General features: G+C 39.2%; 1 protein-coding gene across 1 annotated transcript in view; it reads left to right on the top strand.

The window, feature by feature from the left end:
* ABCA13 (ATP binding cassette subfamily A member 13) overlaps window positions 1-21,553 on the top strand; it is a 470,652-nt gene that overhangs the window by 173,562 nt on the left and 275,537 nt on the right. The window contains 1 exon segment of the mRNA XM_020289932.2: window positions 15,005-15,119. Within this exon segment, the coding sequence (XP_020145521.2) occupies window positions 15,005-15,119 (115 nt within the window).

Below are 21,553 nucleotides of genomic sequence, written 5' to 3'. Positions count from 1 at the left end.
AGAGAAAGCCTTTAGAAGGCTGGCGTAGCAACCCAGGTGAGAGGCGATGGCAGCTTGGTTCAGCACGGTAGCAGGGAAGCCAGAGAAAAGTGGTCAGATTCTGGTTGCACCCAGAAGGTAGAGGCGACAGAATCACCAAAAGGCTGGATGAGGGTGACAGCAGGGCATCAAGGGAGATGCCCTTATTTTGGTCCAAGTAACTGGCTGGAACCAACTATGCTAGAAACAACTGTTGATGGAGAAGATGTAGAGGATAAGAATAGAAATTCAGTTTGGGACATGCCTAGTTGCCTTTTAGAAACCCAAAAGACATGTTAAGGAGGCATATTTTCTAGAAGGCTGGGGAGATCCAGCTGGCCCTATTAATCCAGGAGTCTTCACCACCTTGATGGTATTTAGGATTCTGGGACTGGACGGTATGACCACGGGAGAAAGAACAGACAGAGAAACAAGCAGGGCCAAGGCCACGTGCCAGGCCTCGGCCCGAAGGGGTCTGGAGAAGAGGAGATGGAGAAAGCATCACTGAGGCAGGAGGAAAACCTACAGAGGGTGGGGTTGTGGAGGCCACGCTGAGCAAGTGACTCCGGGAAGGAGGGTGCTCAAGCGTGTCGAGTGAAGACAGGAACTCGGCCGCGGGATCTAGCAGTGCGCCCGTCATCGGGCACTCCGCAGAGAGCAGCTTCCATCACGTGGTGGGATTGGGGTGCACGCGCGGAGGGGAGACTTGCAGGAGCAGAACTGGAGAGAAATCTCTCGGGAGTTTTGCTGTAAGTGGGAAGAAATGGGCAGTAGATATAGGGGAATCGGGGAAGATGTTCTTTTCTTCATTTTTTTAATGTAGGCTGCTAAGGAGAATAGTCCAGCAACACTGGAAAGCTGGTGTATACAGAGAGGGGGGCTGTGCCCGTGCGCAGCCGAGGGGCGAGACCAGCACGGGTGGGGCACGGCAGCGCGTCCACGGCAACCACACCCGCTTCACTTTATTAACCGAGAATTTCCCTTCTTCCTTGTGCACAGATCTCTCTTGCCTTCATTTTTATTTTTTCATATTTTTCGTATAATACCTATCAGCATCCCACGGAACTGATGTTTGAGGGGCGTGCACCGGGAAATGCTGCCCTGAGACCGCAGGGGTGGGTAGGGAGGGGCTTTGTGAAATGCGTTACTTGCAAGACCCCAGATTCATGGGTGGTCATCACAGGGCGTCTCTGTGATTGGAACAGGGGTGAACTTCATGAATAAAGATTTCAAAGGTTAATGTATTGCTTCAAAGAGTAAGCCAACTTACTGAAAAGGTTTTCAGAGAACAGAAATATAACAATCCTCCAGAATTGTTTTATATGCAAAAAGAATATTCTTTGAAAGGGCACCTGGCATTTCCCCCGCTGCGTTCTGGCTGCGGTTCGCAGTCGCTGGGCTGGGGGAGGCCGGGAGAAGGCAGCGAGCTGGCTCTGGCTGAGCCACGGCCGCGCCCCGGAGCTGCTGCGTCTGGACCCGGTCCTGCCTTGGGGGAAGCGGAGAGGGAAGGGTTGACAGCCATTCACACTTGAAATGTCAAATTCCGTCTTTAAAAAAGTCAGCTTGAGCCACAAGAGCCCGGCGAGAGGACCCCTCGTCCCAGACATTTTGCTTGTTTCTTTCCTCGGGCTCTCCTTCCAGTGAGCGGACGAAACCCCTCTCTTCCATGCGGCCTGGCCGTCGTTCCCGGCAGAAGTCCCGTTCCTGACGTCCCTCAGAGCTCAGTGTTGGGAGCCCCGTCCCTGCCCCAGGCCCTGCCCTGGCCCAGTGAGGGCCCGCAGGGAACTGCACAGACTTCGGTGGGAAGCGGAAGGAAGACCCCGTTACAGTTCCCAGTTCTCCGCCTTCCTGTGCCCACGCAGCTCTTGCAGACGCACGCTCCCGTGGGGCAGAGGAGGGCGGCATCTTGCTAAAGCCTCAGGCGTCGTTTAATCAGTTTCTCCCCGTTCTTTTCCTCAACGGCAGCAATAATCACGTTTCTCTTAAAATTGTATCGCGTCTTCAAGAACATCATCCCCGTTATCCTCTAAGGAGTGCCTTATAAGTACAGCTGAAGAAATGGAGACCCAGATAGGTTATCTCCCCAAGGTCTCGTGGCACCTGAGTGCCCTTCACTCCTCACGAACTATTAATTGCCACTTGCTACTTTTAAGCACTTTGCGCTGGAGCCTTGCTCACTGGGCTGCCATTTCTCTCCACTGTGTTAGAAAGTCTGGCATGTTGTCTTACGTCCGAGTCGGAGCTCGGATGTCAGCAGTCACTCTTAACGTGGGCTGTGTGGGAGTTTAGAAACGTGTGGGGTGTGTTGATGGTCACATGGGGCATGTGTATTTAGTGCCTCCGGGCCAGAGTTGACAACTGTTTTATGGTAAACCACACAGTGGTTTGCAATGAAGAATAGTCCTAGCCACATTCTAAAACAGATTCATCTAGCACTGTGTGCTCTGCTTCTGATATATCATTTCAGTGCCTTCATTCACTCATATATTTATTTCTTCATTCATTCATTCAAAAATGATGTTTTCCATGCCCAGTGTATGACATGGACTTTTCCAGGTGGTGGGAGGAATGCAGAGATGGACACCAGGCAATTCCTGAGCTCAGGAAACTCCCTGCTTACAACAGCGGGTAACATGCATTCGTGTCTAACAAGGGAGAGAGGGAAAGACTTCAAGGCACAGGTGCTGTGGGTGTGGCCGATTGGCTTCCTGCCTTCCCCTACCAAGCAAAATAGAGGGGAACTTTTTGCTAAAAAGAATTTTTATTACCCAGAAGTCTGAATTACAGTTCCCAAAGTTTGCTTGTTCAGACATGCTGGGTTAGTGAGTCTTACCTTCTAGGGTTATACAATCTCTTTTGGGTTTCTGGGATCCCCTTAGAATCTCAGACTTGAGCTAATGAGAGAACTGGGATGAAAAAACTGCATTTGGGTTCCAGTTTTGCCAGTTGCTGGTTGCAGGACGTTGGGCCAGTTATTTGACAGTTTTGGGTATCAGTCTCGTCACCTTGCACAGGATGTTAATTGCTAACCTGCCCAGCTCTTTGGCTCGTAGTACACAGCAAATCATCCTGCTTAAGAAAAGCCCAAGAAGGGGCAATGCCAGGCACTGTGAGCAGATGGGACACTCTGAGTGGCAGCCCACTCTGTTTCCGGTCAGCTCTGACTGTCAGAAAGTTCTTCCACCTCCTAATGCTGAAAGTCAAGACAAGTCTGATGTTTTTGGATGATGGTGTATTCAGAGAGGTACGGATGCAGGTGGCTACCCCCCTCCTCCCTGACTGTCCCAAGTGAGTCACATGAACTGGAACAATACGATGAAGAATGAACTTGCACAGTTCCCTTTGTTTGTAGTTGGGGAAGTGCGCGTGCTTCTATGCATTGCTCTGGCAAAGGCTGAGTCAGGCACCCAGCCCACACTTGAGTCTTAAATGTCCCTTACTCCACTCCTTCCCTGACCTCCCCTCCCCATCCAAATCACAGATCGCAACACATTCTAGCTGGCTGTGCTGAGGAAGGCCATGGAAGCTGGGAGCTGCAAGCAGCAGGAGCAACGTGGATCTGCTCACCCGGTTTCCCGAGGGGGAGGGGAAGTGGGAGAGCAGAGGCCAGCTCCCTGGTCCTTCTCTTCAGTGGCTTCCGCCACTGGTGCCCTGGGCTCTCCTCGGATGGTGAGGGCTGCTGGTCGTGGGTGGCAGTGGTGGTGGGGTCAGGTGGAGAGAGGCAGAGGCCAGGCTGATGCGACAAGTGGAGGCTGGGAATTTCCCACCTCCCTACGCTCCAGCCAAAGTCCTGTGTGCTGAGCAAAACAAAAGCCAGTTTCTCAGGGAGGCTCTTCCTTAGTGTGACTTTGATTCAACATGCTCATCACTTTTCTGTCTTTGAACTCACTGATGGTGCTAATAGAGACCAGCAGCAGATAAAACACAATTAACAAGGACTCATTAAAATGTAAATCAAGGGTGTCCCACCTGCAGAAAAAGAAATGATGACAATTAAATGTTTCTGAAGATCAGAGTATCCTTTTAAAAAGGCTTAAAGAAATAAGAGAGTTTAATTTCCTACTTGTGAAGTTTATTGATAGTGCTTTTGTTCAGGTTCCAGAGAAGGGATGAGTACAGAGAAGATTCTGGAACATATTAATTTGATTCATACTTTCTGATAATAGGACAATATTATTTCTGAAGTGACTAAGACATCCCTGATTTTAATGTTGCTTTTTTTATTGTTAGTTTTGTAAACAAGTGATTATCAATGTAGAGAAAGTAAAGAAAAAAAATGCTTAATATTCTGTTCTAAAACAACAGCTGTTTATTTATGTTTTGTTTGGGGACTATTTGCCCCATTCTTTGTCATTGTGATGCATGGTTTACATACTAGAAATGGGAAATTTTTGCCAAGAGTTAGCATGAAAGTATTTGTGATATTTAGTCATTTGAGAACTGCTTATGAAACACTTGCTTTGTGTCAGGCACTGTAGTTGCCTGACATACACGTGGTAGTGAAAAAAGATGTAGTCCTGCTATTAATACTAATGGCCTCCCAGGGGAGGCATGTTCAGGTTCTTGGTGATTGCTGGAGAAAAGCGTTTCAGGATGCACTATGCAAGCCAAAAGCAAACGGCTTTACTGATAGCGAAAGTACACTCCCTCACGAGAGGCAGTGGGCAGGCGCTAAAGGAAGATGTTTTTGTCTTATGAAGTTTCACTAATTGAGGGGAGTAATATTCAAAGTTAAGGGGTTAGTTTTTACTAAGAATTTGGGTAGTAACTTCTAGAATTGGGTTCCTTCCCGTTTCCATACTTTATATAGTTGTTTCAGGACTGTCATGGTGATTTCAAGGGTGGAGAAATTTTAAAACCACAATGCAAATTATATTGTAATTAGCCAAATTATATTGTAAGTTGTCTGTGGTTATCAGTCCCTCTTCACTTAGACTTCAACACCTGCCCTCACTCTGCAAGCCCCTGCATCTAGGCTCAGCCTCGTCTCCTAGTCTCCTACTCTAAAACTGCCATCAAGAAGCTTGGAGAGCTTATTAAGATGAGAGAACTACTACTGAAATCTACTCTTTTGTCACCCTGCTCTTGGGGGACCCCTAATGCACGAGAACCAGAAAAGCCCTTTAGGACCTGCTACCCAGTGCAGAAGTCGGTAGAGATGTATAATGCTTCATCTTTAAATATAAGCCCCTCCCAATTATTAAGATCCTGGACAGGAAGTGAAGTCAAGGCAGGAAATCATTTTCTCCTCCTGCTTTCTTCCACCCTGTCCTCCTTCATTTCCTCTCTTCCTGTGGTTACTCTTTCTTGAACATGCTTTCTCTTTCCTGATTTCTAAAATTCATTATGTGCACAAGTTGTTTCATTCTTGTTTTCTTTTTCAAGGAACCATATTCAGACTTTATCCATTCTCTTTTTCTTGTCTTTTCTAACTTATTTATGCTTTTATTTTTATTGCTTCCTTATTGTACATACACCTTCAATGTATTATGTTCTTTCTTATGTGACCTGAGAGTGATGTTTAATATTTATGTTTAGGGCTCTTTTTCTCCTAAATTTATGTAGTTACTTAATGTGACTTTTTTAACCACTACTTTAAAACTCATAGATCTGATATGCAGTTAGAAATCCATTATTTTCTACATACTTACAATACAGGTTTTTATTTTCTCTTTGACTCAAGAGCTGTTTAAATAAAACTTCTTTTAATTTCCAAGTGGAAAGTCTCAGGACTTTTAAACATATGAAAAATTACTCAGTTTACTTGTAATAAGAAAATTTCAAGTTAAGTCTATTCTATAAGAGCACATTTTCACCTATCAGATTGAAAAAATCCAAAAAATCCATATAGTAAGTCACCAAATTCTGTTACCAAATAATAATCTTTGTATTCCCATCAAAAATATTATCTTTATTATTTTAACTTTTGGACTTATGGCATTTTTCTCTGTCAACTAATATATAATCTACTTTTATAAATGATTCATGGGCAGTTGCAAAGAATTTATAATTCCCTATTTTCAAGTCAGAGAATTTTGTCTGTGCTAGTTATGTTAGTTAGGATTTCTCTATCCTTAATTTATATCCTCTTGATCTGTCTTTGAACAAGATAGGTAAATTATAGTCCTCCATTTCTTGGTTGTCCCTGTTACTTCTTCCGGCAGTGGTTGGCTTTTGAATATTGGTACTATGTTACTGTGTGTATCACTATGAATAATTGTGCTCTGGATCTTATTTAATGCTTTGTGGACATAATTATACCTTGTGTAATTTTTAATTAAAGTGGTGAACTTTGTTTTTTGTCTTTCTTCTCTTTATCTTTCTCTCTCTTTTTTTCTTTTGGTATTTCCATTTTCTTGGTAGGCCTTTGCCAATCTTTTCATTTAAAATTTTTATTTTGTTTCACTTCTGTCTTTTGTATGCATCATATAGCTTCTTATATAGGTGACATTAACCCTTTAATAGCATAAATGCAAATATAAATATATACATATATAGTCTTCTATCTTGTTTTTTTTATATTTATAGTTTTGCTTTTAAACTAATGTTTGGTAATGTTTTATTATTGTCTTAGTAGTAACCTTGTAGTTATAACTTTAAATAAATAATATCAACTATTTGTATTTACCATGAACAAAAAAAACTTAAAATATTTTCTCTTACTTCATCATATAGTTTCTCTTCTCCATCAAGCAATTTTAGTTGCTATTATTATCCTACGTAATGTCATACTGTTCAAGATACTTATACTAATATTCTATATTCTTCAATATTTCAACAAATAGCCTTTGATTTTGGCATGCACCAACTTATTCTTCCTCTCTAAATAATTTCCCTTTATTCTTCAATTTACTTTTTACATCATTTCTACATTTCAGAGACTATTATATTTCCAATCTATCTTGTTACCTTAATTTCTATTTTTGTTTTAGTCTTACTTTTACTAGAAAATGTATTCATTGTTTACCATTAGCCCTTTTACTATAGTTTACCAGTCATCATTCAGTGGATTAAAGCTTGTGTTCTAGTAATTTTCCTTATGAAGATCTCATAAAATAATATAATCTGAATTCTAACATACTTAAAACTCATTGTGGCATTTATATTTGAAAGACATCTTGGCTGGATATGAAATCCTTGGTTCACTCTTTCCTTATATATTTTATAAATTTAACTCTATTAAATTTGGCTTTGAAAATTGTTATGGAAAAATATGAGGCCCCCTTGATATTTCCCCTTTTTTGTATGACTTGGTAATTTTGACAAGCTGCCAGTAACTTGAAAATTCAATAAATATTACTAGAGTACATTTCATTACATTGACCATTCTAGGATAATTTTCCATGACTCATCTTATGTAGACTTAGTTTTCTTAATGAAAACTCTTTTATTTTTTATTTATTTATTTATTTTTTCAGGATATTATGGGGGTACAAACATTTTGGTTATAAGTAATGACTTTGCCTCACCCAAGCCAGGCTAGCTTTAACAAATTGACACTTAGTTTTTCTTTTTCAGGAAGTCTAATTGCATGAATTTCTTTTCCCTGCATGTGTAATCAATAAAATGTTCTTGATTCTTTGAAACCTTATCTTTATTTTTGTTTCCTTTAGTTACATTTCTCATGTTTATTTTCTTTGTCCCTTACTGTATATTGTGAAATATCAGTTTGCCCTTGTTTTTCTTCCAGTTTTATCATCATTTGTCTGATGGTTATTTTTGTTCATCTCTTTCACATTTTATATCCTTTTGATATCTTACCATCTCATCAACTCAGTTCTAACAATTCTGCCATAAAATGTTTCTTTAATAATGGGCTTGCCTTATTAAATCTTTTTAGATTGATGGCAAAAAATATATCCACTATTTTCATCTGTTCCATGTCACCATCTTTTTGGCATGTGTTGCCCAGGCTAGAGTGAGTGCCGTGGCCTCAGCCTAGCTCACAGCAACCTCAAACTCCTGGGCTCAAGCAATCCTACTGCCTCAGCCTCCCGAGTAGCTGGGACTACAGGCATGCGCCACCATGCCCAGCTAATTTTATATATATATATTAGTTGGCCAATTAATTTCTTTCTATTTTTATAGTAGAGACAGGGTCTCGCTCAGGCTGGTTTTGAACTCCTGACCTTGAGCAATCCGCCTGCCTCGGCCTCCCAGAGTGCTAGGATTACAAGCGTGAGCCACCACGCCCAGCTCAACCTTCTTTTATTGGTTGTACAAATGTGCTAAACTTTTGTTGTGATTATTACTCACCTGGAATGAATTGGGCATTCCTGACCCGGTATCTGCAAGAGGGTCCTGTTGGTGGTTAGGACCAGGTGACATTAATGGCCATACAGTGCAAAGGCTCTCTTTTCCATTTCCAAAAAGATAGGGTGCTTCCAGTACATAAGACAGGATGCTTCCTGTAAATATGTGGATTCCCCGCATAGCCATCCCTCCTGTTTCCCTGGAAGTAGAGTCTAGGGGCAGAAGTGGCTTCTCACACTATCTAATTAAAAACTGTTTTTGTTCTTTTTTCTATTGATATATAATAGTTGTACATATTTATGGAGTATTTGTGATAACATGATACATGTATACAATGTGTAATGATCAAATTGGGGTAATTGGGATATCCATAACCTTAAATTATGATCATTTCTTTGTGTTAGGAACATTCCAAAGCTTCTCTTCTAGCTATTTTGAAATTTACAGCAAATTATTGTTAACTATAGTTGTGCTACTGTGCTATTAATATCAACCAGTAGAACTTGCTCCTTCTGTCTAAAACTATGTTTGTACCCATTAACCAACCTCTCTTTATCTCCTCTTCCCCTGTCTCCTTCCCAGCCTCTGTGTCCATCATTCTGCTCTCTACCTCCATGAGATCCACTTTTTTAGCTCCCACATGTGAGTGAGAACATGTGATATTTGTCTTTCTATTCCTGGCTTATTCCTCCAGTTCCTTCTATGTTGTGCAAATGACAGGATTTTATTCTTTTTATGGCTAAATAGTATTCCATTGTGTACATATGCTGCATTTCTTTGTCCATTCATCCACTGATGGACACTCAAGTTGACTCCCTATCTTGGCTGTTGTGACTAAGGCTGCAGTAAGTATGGGGTGAAGATGTCTCTCTTTTTTTTTTTATTTTATTTTATTTTATTTTTTTATTTTTTTTTTTTTGAGACAGAGTCTCACTTTGTTGCCCAGGCTAGAGTGAGTGCCATGGCGGCAGCCTAGCTCACAGAAACCTCAGACTCCTGGGCTCAAGTGATCCTACTGCCTCAGCCTCCCGAGTAGCTGGGACTACAGGCATGCGCCACCATGCCCGGCTAATTTTTTCTGTATGTATTAGTTGGCCAATTAATTTTCTTTCTATTTATAGTAGAGACGGGGTCTCGCTCTTGTTCAGGCTGGTTTTGAACTCCTGACCTTGAGCAATCCACCCGCCTCGGCCTCCCAGAGTGCTAGGATTACAGGCGTGAGCCACCGCGCCCGGCCTGAAGATGTCTCTTTGATACACTGATTTTCTTTCTTTTTGATATAGATCCTTTAGTAGGATTGCAAGATTATCATGATAGTTCTATTTTTTAGTTATTTGCAGAAAGTCCATACTGTTTTCCATAGTGGCTGTACTAATTTACATTTCTCCCAACAGAGTATGAGCTTTCTCTTTTCTTTGCATCACCACCAGCATCTGTTATTTTCTGCCTTTTTGATGATAGCCATTTTAACTGGGTGATATATCTTATGGTTTTGGTTTGTATTTCTCTTATGATTAGTGATATTGAACATTTTTTTTATATACCGTTGGCTATGTATATGCCTTGTTTTTTGAGAAATGTCTATTCAGGTTTTTTGCTGATGCTTTAATCAGATTATTGGGCTTTTATTTTTTTATTTTTTGCTATTGAGTTGTTTGAGCTCCTTATATATCCTGGTTATTAATTTCCTGATGAATAGTTTACAAATATTTTATCCCATTCTGTAGGTTGGCACTTCACTTTGTTGATTGTTTCTTTTGCTATACAGAAGGTTTTGAGCTTGATATAGTTTCATTTGTCTATTTTTGTTTTTGTTGCCTATGCTTTTGAGGTCTTACCCAAAATGTCTTTGCACAGACCAGTGTCTTGAATTGTTTCTCCAATGTTTTCTTCTAATAGTTTCATTGCTTCAGGTCTTTAATCCATTTTCAGTTGATTATTTTATCTGGTAAAAGACATGGGTCTAGTTTCATCCTTCTGCATATAGTTAACCAGTTTTCCCAGCACGATTTTATTGAAGAGACTGTCCTTTCACCAATGTATGTTTGTGACTCCTATGTTGAAAATGAATTGGCTGTAAACGTGTGAGTTTATATCTCAGTTCTCTATTCTGTTCCACTGGTCTATGTGTCTTTTTTATGCTAGTGCCATGTTAATTTGTTTACTATAGCTTTATAGTATATTTTGAAGTTAGATAGTAGGACGCCTTCAGCTTTGTTCTTTTTACTCAGGATAACTTTGGCTATTCTGGGTCCTTGTGGTTGCATACAAATTTTTGGATTGTTGGTTCTATTTCTGTGAAGCATGTCATTGGTATTTTGATAGGGATTGCCTTGAATCTATAGATAACTTTAGGCAGTATGGACATTTTAACAATATTACTTGTTGAAATTGTTAATTGAGCATGGGATATCTTTTCATTTTTGTGTCTTCTTCAATTTGTTTCATCAATGTTTCATAGTTTTCTTTGTAGAGATATTTCACTTCTTTGATTAAATTTATTTTTCATATTTCTTTGTAGCTATTGTAAATGGTTTGCTTTCTTGGACTCTTTTTCAGATTATTGCTGATGTAAGAAGTGCTATTAATTTTTGTATGTTGATTTTGCATTTTGCAACTTTACTGAATTTGTTTATCATATCTAGTAGTTTTTTGGTGAAGGGTTCAGGTTTTTCTAAATGTAAAATCATGTCACCTGAAAGCAAGGATTATTTGACTTTTTCAAATCAAAGAAAATAATCTTTTCTAATTCAGATGCCCTTTATTTCTTTCTTTTCGCATATTGCTATGGCTAGGACTTCCAGTATTATGTTAAATAAAAGTGATAAAAGCAGGTATCCTTGTCTTGTTCCAGATCTGAAAGGAAGGGCTTTCAGTTTTTCCCTGTTCAGTATGGCATTAGCTATGTGTTTGTCATATATGGCTTTTTTTGCTTTGAGGTATGTTACTTTTATACCCCATTTGTTGAGAGTTTTCATCATGAATGAATATTGATTTTTATCAAATAGATGCTTTTTCAGCATCTATTGAAATAATCATATGGTTTTGTTCTTGATTTTGTTAATATGTTGTATCATGTTTATTAATTTGCATATGTTGAACTATACTTGCATCTCTGGGATGAATTTCACTTGATCATGGTGAATAATCTTTTTAATGTATTGTTGAATTTGGTTTGTTATTATTTTATTGAGGATTTTTGCTTTTATTTTCATCAGGGATATTGGCCTGTAGTTTTGTTGTTGTTGTTGTATTCTTGTCTGGTTTTGGCATCAGACTATTGCTGGCCTCATAGAATGAATTTGAAAGTATTTCCTCTCTTTAATTTTTAGGAATAATTAGAGTAGAATTGGTATTAGTTCTTCTCTAGATGTTTTGTAGAATTCATCAGTGAAGCCATTAGGTTCTGGCTCTTCTTTGATGGGCAATTTCTTATTAAATCAAAAATAAATGAAATTGAGACTAAAAATAATAAAAAAATCAACAAAACAAAAAGTTTGTTTTTGACAAAATACAATTGGAAAACCTTTAGCTAGACTAAGACTAAAAAAGCAAAGACCCAAATAAATAAAATCAGAAGCAAAAAAGGACACATTGTAACTGATGCCACAGAAATACAAAGGATCATTAGAGACTGTTATGAACAACTATGTTTTGACAAATTGGAAAGCATCGAAGAAATGGATAAATTTCTGGACGCATACAACTTACCAAGATTGAACCAAGAAGAAATGTTATAGAAAGCCTGAGTAGACCAATAACAAGTAAGGGAATTGAAGCAGTAACACACTATCCAATTTAACATGCAGCTTGACACCCAGTTGACACATGCTCTTGTACGTATTTTGCCCCTCAGAGTATGCCACTTGCCTGTAAGAAGTCTATTTTTGATGGTGCATTCTGAGATCGTGGAGGGTGGAGTTTTATTATTAACATCTCTCCTTTTTACATTTTTGTGCGACTCCCACATGAACTTGATTTTTTTCTTAGCAGCCTTTTCAAATTCTTGGGTGTCTCTTTGAAATATTTATCAAAATTGAAAGTATATATTTTTTTCTCATGTTGATTTTGAACTACTTTCCAGGAGCAGATAAGAAAAAGACTGAGTTACATAGCCTTGTCTTGTAATTTCTCATCTCCAATTTCTTATTCTATTCAATTTCTACCAAATGACCTCAGTAAGACATGTTTGTACAAAGTGTCTGAATATTCTTTTGGATCAGAGAGAGTTGTTCCAAGAATATCAGAGCTGGGTTGATCCAATTCCAAGCCTCTCATAACTCTCTCCTTTGTAAAGGTAAAAGCTGTCTTTAAGGGATCCACAGGACACACATATATCACAGAATTTTGAACCAACATGACTTATGAGATGATAGTTTAGAGTAGAAACTTAGATAATATTTGTGCATGATACTGGCTCTTTTGTAAGATTCAGTTACTGCAAGAATAAAATTCATTAGCCATCAATTCCACTGCCATTAAGTAAAAAACGGGAAGTTCATGAACAAATAGACAAACTTTAAACCCCCCAAATAAACTCAGCATTAATTTCTTTTAACTTTACAAGTAATCTATGCTTCATCTCTGTGCTAAATTGTGTTACTCTGGGAGAAGAGATGGCATTTGGTGGATATATGAGTTGATAGATTTTATGGCACTACCTGTTCATAGATTTCTACCTGCTCTGAAACTACAAAAAAAAAGTGATTAAAAAAACCCAGAAAGCCACAAAAGTGAACATTTAAAACACTCTGCCCTCTGCAAGCAGTCACTGTATAACATGCAAGTTAACCATATTTAACTTTAAAATGTGATTCATTAAGTTGACAGCTCATAACAGTTGTCTTAAGCAGAAAAGTTCATGAAAACAAAGAGATTAATTTTCTTTTCTCTTTTAGACATTCATTTACTCTTGACATACTTTTACTATGAGGCAGGCCTTTGCCAGGGAGAGGAGGCACAGTGGGGAGGCATTGTCTACATGCATTCAGTGGTCTTTTAAAAAAATATATACCTGATTATGCCATATTTCTGTATCCCTTTCCCCCTTTAAAACTCTTTTCAATGTATCTTCTTGTCCATTGACTAAGATCAGAACTCACTCTGACATGCAAAACCCTTTCAGGTTCTGGCCCCAGCTAATGCTCCGACTCCATGTTCTGCTAACCCACAAAGGCCTTGTCCGCTCCTGACTGTGCTCAGCATGCTTCTGCCTCAGGCCCTTGCACTTGCTGCTCTTTGGCCGGGAGCAGTCTTCCTTCAGATACCTGTATGACTCGTGTCCTTACTTCATCTGCTCTCTGCTCAGATATTTCTTCCACAGTGAGGCCAGCTAATCGTCCTCTCTGACTTAGCGTCCCTTCTCACTGTTACTCAAGATCTTCATGGCTCTTATCACTATTTGACATCGTATGTCTCTGTCTTAGTACCTTTTGTGTTGCTATAACAGAATATCCAGGACTGAGTAATTTAAAAGGAAAAGAAGTTTATTTGGCCCATGATTCTAGTGGCTAGAAAGTCCAAGATTGGGTAGCGTAGCTAGTTGGCCTCTGGGAGGGCCTCGTGCTGCTTCAACTCATGGTGGAAAGTGGAAAGGGAAGCAGGTGTGCACAAAGAGACCAAACACAAGTGCAGACTGATGGTATAACAACCAGATCTCACAGGAACTAACCCAGTGCCTTGAGAACTAACCCAGCCTCAAGAGAACTGCATTAATCCATTCATGAGGCTTGAGCCCTCATGACGCAAACACCTCTTAAAGGCTCCACTACCTCTCAATACTATTACACTGCCAATTAAAATTCACCATGAGCTTCAGTGGGGACATAGCAATCTCTTCATTTATTGGTTTGTTTATGCTCTGCCCCCACTAGAATAGACAATCCTTTCTTTAATGGCAAGACCTTTTTCTGTTTGACTCATTCATGTATCACAAGCCCAATATCATGCTTACACATTTGGTTGGTGAATAAAATAACTAATATATGGATTTAATGCTCAGAGAGTATGAAGTGAGAAGACAGAGGGTCCAGGTTAGGGTGAAAATGCTCATATTTCAAGACAGGTAAAGGAGGAGTTGCCAAACAGTGGGTGTGAAGTCAGGAGTTGTTCTGGAAGCTAAGAGAAGAGGAAGGAGGAGGGAATGGTCAGTTTCATCAAACATGGCTGAGAAGTCAAGAAGGAAAGCGACTGAAAATTTCCCATTGTATTTAGAGGCATGACTGTCATTGGTGCCCTAGATAACAGTAATTTCAAATGTGTATTAGAAATGGAGCCCAGATAGAGTGGGTTAAAATGTGAGGGTCGGGGAAATAGAAAAGGAGCAATTGATATCAATGATTGAAGATGTATAATGACCCTGTTTAAGTGGGGAAAATTATAGTCATGGCCTAATGACCTGTTTCCTTCCTCTGACCTGCTTTGCCCATGGCAGATGTTAGAGAGGACTGGGGTTGGGCTATGGCTACCTGCAGTGCCTTGAACCAGTTGTGTCTACTTCTTGGGTTCCTTTGTGAGTTCATAAACACACAAAATCAACACACCAATCACAACTGTCCTGCCTAAGTCACAGGCCTACAGAAATAGCCAAATGAGATGTTGTTCCTAAAAGTGCTTTCCAACTCATAAGAAAAATGTAAAGAAGCATATGCAGGTCTAGAACTTATCATATGCATGGCTATTAGTAGATTCATTTTTCTTGTCCTTGAATGCTGACTAAATTATGCCCTTACAGATTCTTGAACAACGTTGGTTTCTTTTTTCCACTGATAATGATGCTGACTTGGATGGTGTCTGTGGCCAGCATGGTCCGAAAGCTGGTTTATGAGCGGGAGATCCAGATAGAAGAGGTAAATAGACTTACACCCTGCTTGGCTGACAAGGAGGGGTGGGCTTGCATCTTTGGAAACTGATCTTATTCCATAACTGACCTGATCCCCTCTGTTGTGACCTCCCTCTCCTCTGCTGGTGTTCCTGTGTACAGTCCAACTGGGTCCCTGTCCCAGGAAAAAAAATTTATGTTAAAGTCTGTGAAGTACTGCTAAAGTTTAACAGATATTTTCTATTGAGATGAAATAGAATCAAAGAATAATAACATGAGATTACAAGAACAAAGCCAATGTTGCTCATTCAGCAATTTTTATAAAACCCAGAAAAACCTAATGACTTTTCATCTTAATTTATGATTAGAATTCTCTATGTAGAGAGAGGGGGCCAAGATGGTGGACTGGAAACAACCTACACATGCCACTCTCATGGAGAGGACTGAAGGTGGTGAATGGATATCCACCTTCAGAGCAATCATCTAAGAGAGAGCATTGTGAATCTAAAGAGAGGAAACGAGAGGCACACAAAATGAGGGAGAAGGAAGAGAGGTGACCTTCTCTGTGGTTTGGAGGTATGCAAGAAAAATTAGTGCACAGCTGAGGAAGGCACAGAGGGGAGAATCCTGGGCCTCCACCCCCCCACCAATCATTCCTATCCAAGCTGCAGGAGGGACCCTCCACTGCAGAAAGCTACAGGACTGACATAGGGAGCTATCTGGAGACTGCACAGCAGCATTTCTCTGAATAGATGCCACAGTGGGGACCCACTGGCTCACAAACCCTGGGCATTGAAGCTGGTGCCATTTTATAATCCTAGACTCAGAGCATTGCCTCTACCCAGGGGTCAGATCCATTGTTGCTGCCTCCTCATCGCCCCTGCTGGTCTGATGGAGGGAGAGAGGAAGTGGGGAAGCTGGGAACTTTCATAAGTCTTATGGGCAGGAGCTACATGCCCCCACTGCCACTGGGGTTCTGGACAATCACTGTACCCTGTCAATGTGGGCAGGGATAGCTGCTTGAGCTTTAGCTCAAGCTAAAGCCCAGCCAACAAATGCCACCACCTGCAGATCTAACTCGGAGAGCTCTCAAGCCAATGCAAGCTGACTATCAGCACTACCTGCAGGCATGGGCAAGGTTTTGCTTAAGTCAGCAGCTGCCAATGAATGCTGTTGATTGCAGATCTGAGTGGGGCAGCCCTCAAGTTGGCATAGGCCATCAATGCACCCCCACTGGAGGGCACAAATGGGTCTATGCTCAAGTCACACAGGGCAGCAAATGCCACCACACATGGATCTGAGTGGGGCAGCTCTTAAGCCAATGTGGGCAATTATTGCCATCTGTGGGCATGAGTGAGGCTGCCCTTGAGCTGGCACAGGCTGACAAATGTTGCTGCCCACAGATCTGAGTGGAGCAGCTCTCAAGCTGGCCCAGACTGACGATCGCCACCACTGACAGAATTAGGTGGGGCATTCATTCACTCTGCAATACCCATGGAGACCTCCAGTGACAACCACAGGGGAGGGGTGAGTCAGGAGAGAAACAATGTTAAATGCTCACAGTTCTTCTGCCCATCTCATGCTGGATAGACCCTCCAGAGTATGACGAGTTGAACCCCCCAGGGATCTTACCTTCTTTGCACTAAGTAGGAGAGTTCCCAGCAGAGGAGAACAGGTGCACTGTAACTTATCTGTCTTGAGCTGAGAGAAGAGGTTTTAGGTGAGAAGAAACCAGAATAAGAACTCTGGCAACATGAAAAAACAAGCTGTTTTGACAGCCCCAAAGAATGACAAAAGGTCTTCAGCAATGGACCCCAATCTAAAAACAAATTGTCAAAACGTAAGAGATGGAATTCAGAATGGGATGGCAAGTAAGATGCATAGGATTGAAGAGAAAGTTGGAAACCAACACAAAGAAGCCAAAAATTTTTTTTAGGACATGAATTAAAAAAATGAAAAACTCACCAAAGAGATAGAAAACATAAGAAAAGATAGAACATAAAGAAATGAAAGAGTCATTTAGGAAATTTTGAAATATAGCAGAAAGCTTCAACAATAGGCTAGATAAAGCAGAAGAAATTTCAGAGCTTGAAGGTAAGGCTTTGTAACTAACCCAGTCAGTCAAACAATATTGTAGAATAAACAGTAAAGAAGAATGAACAATCACTTGGAGAAGTATGGGACTATGCAAAGTGGGCCAATATAACAATTATTGGTAACCCTGAGGGCAAAGAAGAAAAAGCAAAAAGTATGGAAAACATATTTGAGGAAATTATTGATGAAAATTTCCCTGGTATCATTGGAGATTCAGATATCCAGATGGTCATCAAAACCCAGGAAGATTTATAGCAAATAGGTCACCTCCAAGACACATAGTCATCAACCTAGCCAAAGTCACAATGAAGGAGAAAATTCTACAACCTGCTAGATGAAAGTCATGACTAATCTACAAAGGAAAACCCATCAGCTAATGGCAGACTTCTCAGTGGAGACAATTACAAGCCAGAAGGGATTGGGGCCCCATTTTTAGTCTTCTTAAAAAGAAGAACAACTGCCACTCAAGAATTTTAAGAAACTAAGCTTCTTAAATGATAGAGAAATAAAGTCCTTTCCAGATAAGCAAACACTAAGGAAATTTGTTACTACTAGAGCTGCCCTACAGGAAATACTCAGAACTGTATTATACTTAGAACAGCACAATAGATACCCACCAGTGTAAAAACACCCAAAAGTTAAAACTCACAGCTCTAGTAAAACAATATCACAAAAGGGAAAATAAAACAACAAGGTATCATCCAACATGATAAACAGAACAGTAACCCACACATCAATACTAATACTGAATGTGAACAGTGTGAATGCTCCACTTAAATGACATAGACTAGCTGAATGAGTGAATAAACACACCCCAATTATATGCTGCCTCAAGAAATACATTTAACTCATAAGGGCTCATGCAGACTCAAGGTAAAAGGAGGGGAAAAATATTCCATGCAAATGGAAACCAAAAGTGAGCAGGTATAGTAATTCTCACATGAGATAAAAAATAAAGTAACAATGGTAAAAAAAAAAAAAAAAAAAAAAAAAAAAAAAAAAAGATAAGGATGGTCATTATGGAATGGTAAAGGGATCAATTCAACAAGAAGATATAACAGTCATAAATATAGATGCACCTAACTCAGGAGCTCCCAGATTCATAAAGCAAACTCTACTAGATATAAGCAAAGAAATAAACAGTTGCATCATAATTGCTGGGGACATCAATGCCCACTGACTGAATTGGAGAGATCATCAAAGCAGAAAATCAATAAAGAACCATTGGACTTAAATGGGACTTTAGAACAAATGGACCCTAAAAGCTATGGAATATACATTCTTCTCATCAGCACATGGGACATTTCCCAAGATTGATCATATCTTAGGCCACAAAACTAGTCTCAGCAAATTTAAGAAAATCAAAATAATACTGTGTACTTTCTCAGACCACAGTGGAATAAAACTAGAAATCAATTCCAAGAGAAACACTCAAATCTGCACAAAGTCACAGAAATTAGCCAAACTGATCCTTGGGTCAGTGATGACATTAAAATAAAAATCAAAATGTTCCTCGAATGAAGTACAAGTGAGACACAGGCTTTCAAAATCTACGGAATATGGCAAAGGAAGTCCTAAGCAGAAAGTTCATAGCCTTAAATGCCTACACCAATAAGACAGAAAGATTACATATTAAAACTTAATGGCACATCTCAAGGAATTTGAAAAAGAAAAGCAAACCAAACCCAAAGCCAGCAGAAGAAAATAAATAAGAAAGCTTAAAGCAGAACTAAATAAAATGGAAACTAAAAAAACAAAAAAAAGGATCAACTAAAAAAAAAGTTATTTCGTTTCTCATTGAATAAACAAAATCAATAGGCTATTAGCCAGATTAAACAGAAATAAAATAGAAAGGACTCAAATAACCTCAATCAGAAATGAAAAGGAGACATTACAACTGATACTACAGAAATACAAAATATCACCTGTGTATATTGTGAAAACCTCTACACATACAAACTAGAATATATAAAGCAAATAGATGAATTCCTGGAAATACACAACATTCCAGAATTCAATCAGGAAGAACTAGAAAGAACTAGAACTAGAAGAACTAGAAATCCTGAACACACCAATAATAAGCAGCGAGACTGAAGCATTAATAAAAAAATCTCCCAACAGAAGGCCCTGGACAAGAAAGATTGACAGCCAAATTCTACTAGACCTATAAAGAAGAACTCATACCTATCCTACAGAAAGTACTTCATAACATTGAGAAGAAGGGAATCTTTCTTAACTCATTCTATGAAGCCAGTATCACCTTGATACCAAAAGTGGGAAAAGAAATAACAAAAAAGAAAACTACAGACCTATATTCCTTATGAACATAGATGCAAAAATCCTCAACAAAATACTAATGAATGAAATTCAACAACCTATTAAAAAGATAATTCACCATGATCAAGTGGTTTTCATCCTAGGGATGAAAGTATGTTTTAATATATGCAAGTCAATAAATGTGATTCACTACATAAACAGAAGCAAAAACAAAGACCATATGATTACCTCAATAGATGCAGAAAAGATATTCAACATAATCCAGTACCCTTTTATGATAAAAATCCTCAACAAACTAGGCACAAAAGGAACATATCTCAATTATAAAAGTCATATATGACAAACCCACAGTCAACATTATACTGAGTGGGGAAAAGTAGAAAGCATTCCCCCTAAGAACTGGAACAAGACAAGGATGCCCACTGTCACCACTTCTATTCATCATAGTACTGGAATTCCTAGCCAGAGTAATCAGTCAAGAGAAGGAAAAAAAGGGTATCCATATTGGGAAAGAGGAGGTCAAACTATCCCTGTTTACTGACCGGATTATCTTAAATTTAGAAAACCACAAAGACTCCACCAAGAGTCTCCTGGAATTGATAAATAAAGTCAGCAAAGTCTCAGGATACAAAATCACCATACATAAATCAGTAGCATTTCTATGGATTAATAATATTATAGTTAAGGTGCACATCAAATCAAGACTCAATACAATTTACAATAGCTGCAAAGAAAATAAAATACCTGGGAATATATTTAACCAAGGAGGTGAAAGGAGACTTAAATGTAAGGAATGAAACCATAAAATTCTAGAAGAAAATGTAGGAATCTCTCTTCTAGACATTGGCTTAGGCAAAGAATTTATGATGAAGGCTCCAAAGACAAATGCAAAAACATCAACCACAAAATAAATAAATGGGACTTGATTAAATTAAAAAAGCTTCTAGACAGTAAAAGAAATAATCAAAAGAATTAATAGACAACCTATAGAATGGGAGAAAACATTCACAATCTATACATCTGATAAAAGGGCTAATATCCAGAGTCTACCCAAAACTCAAACAAAGCAGCATGAAAAAAATAAACAACCCCATTAAAAAGTGGGCAAAATACATGAACAGAAATTTTTCAAAATAAGAGAGGCAAATGGCTTAAAATCATATGAAACAATGGTCAACATAACTAATCATTAGGGATATGCAAATCATTAATAAAACCACAATAAAATACTACTTTATCCCTGTCATAATGGTGATCATTAAAAAGTCAGAAAACAATAGATGCTGGCATGGATGCAGAGAGAAAGGAATGCTTATTCACTGTTGGTGGGATTGCAAGTTAGTACAACCTCTATGGAAAACAGTATGGAGATTCCTCACAGGAAAAAAAAATGCAGACTTATCATTCTATCCAGAAATCCCACTACTGGGTATCTACTAAAAAAAAAATCATTTTATCAAAAAGACACCTGCACACCAATGTTTATTGCAGCACAATTCACAATTCAACCTAAGTGCCTATCAATTCATGAGTGGATAAAGAAAATGTGGCATATGTATACCATGGAGTACTACTCAGCCATGAAAAGGAATGAAATAATGTCTTTCACAGCAACTTGGATGGAACTGGAGACCATTATCCTAAGTGAAGTATCCCAGGAATGTACAAACACATGTTCTCACTCATAATTGGGAGCCAAATGGTGGGCATGCATGGGCACAGAGAGATGTAAAGGACATTAGAAACCAAGAAGAGGGGAGGAGGAGAGATGGTGAGAGTAATAAGTTACCTGTGGGTATAATGGACACTGTTCTGGTGATGGGCACAGTAAAAGCCCTGACTTAAGCACCATATAAGCTATCCATGTAACAAAAACACTTGTACCCTCTTAATATTTTGAAATTAAAAAATGGAAAAATAAAAGAATTCTTCATGTAAAGGCTTGCTATTTTCATCCTAGTATTGTTAAAACTTGAAATATCAGAGCTCATTTTAAGAATGAAAGTTTGTAAAAGTATGTGGTAAAGACCTGACTCCCCATCTATTCCTGCAGAAAGGTGAAGCCATGAGACAATGGGTGTGCACTGTTTA

Source organism: Microcebus murinus, chromosome 9 (assembly GCF_040939455.1).
Source record: "Microcebus murinus isolate Inina chromosome 9, M.murinus_Inina_mat1.0, whole genome shotgun sequence".
Classification (NCBI taxonomy): Eukaryota; Metazoa; Chordata; class Mammalia; order Primates; family Cheirogaleidae; genus Microcebus; species Microcebus murinus.
Note: the sequence above shows the minus strand (reverse complement) of the source record. Positions and strands in the feature narration are given on the sequence as shown.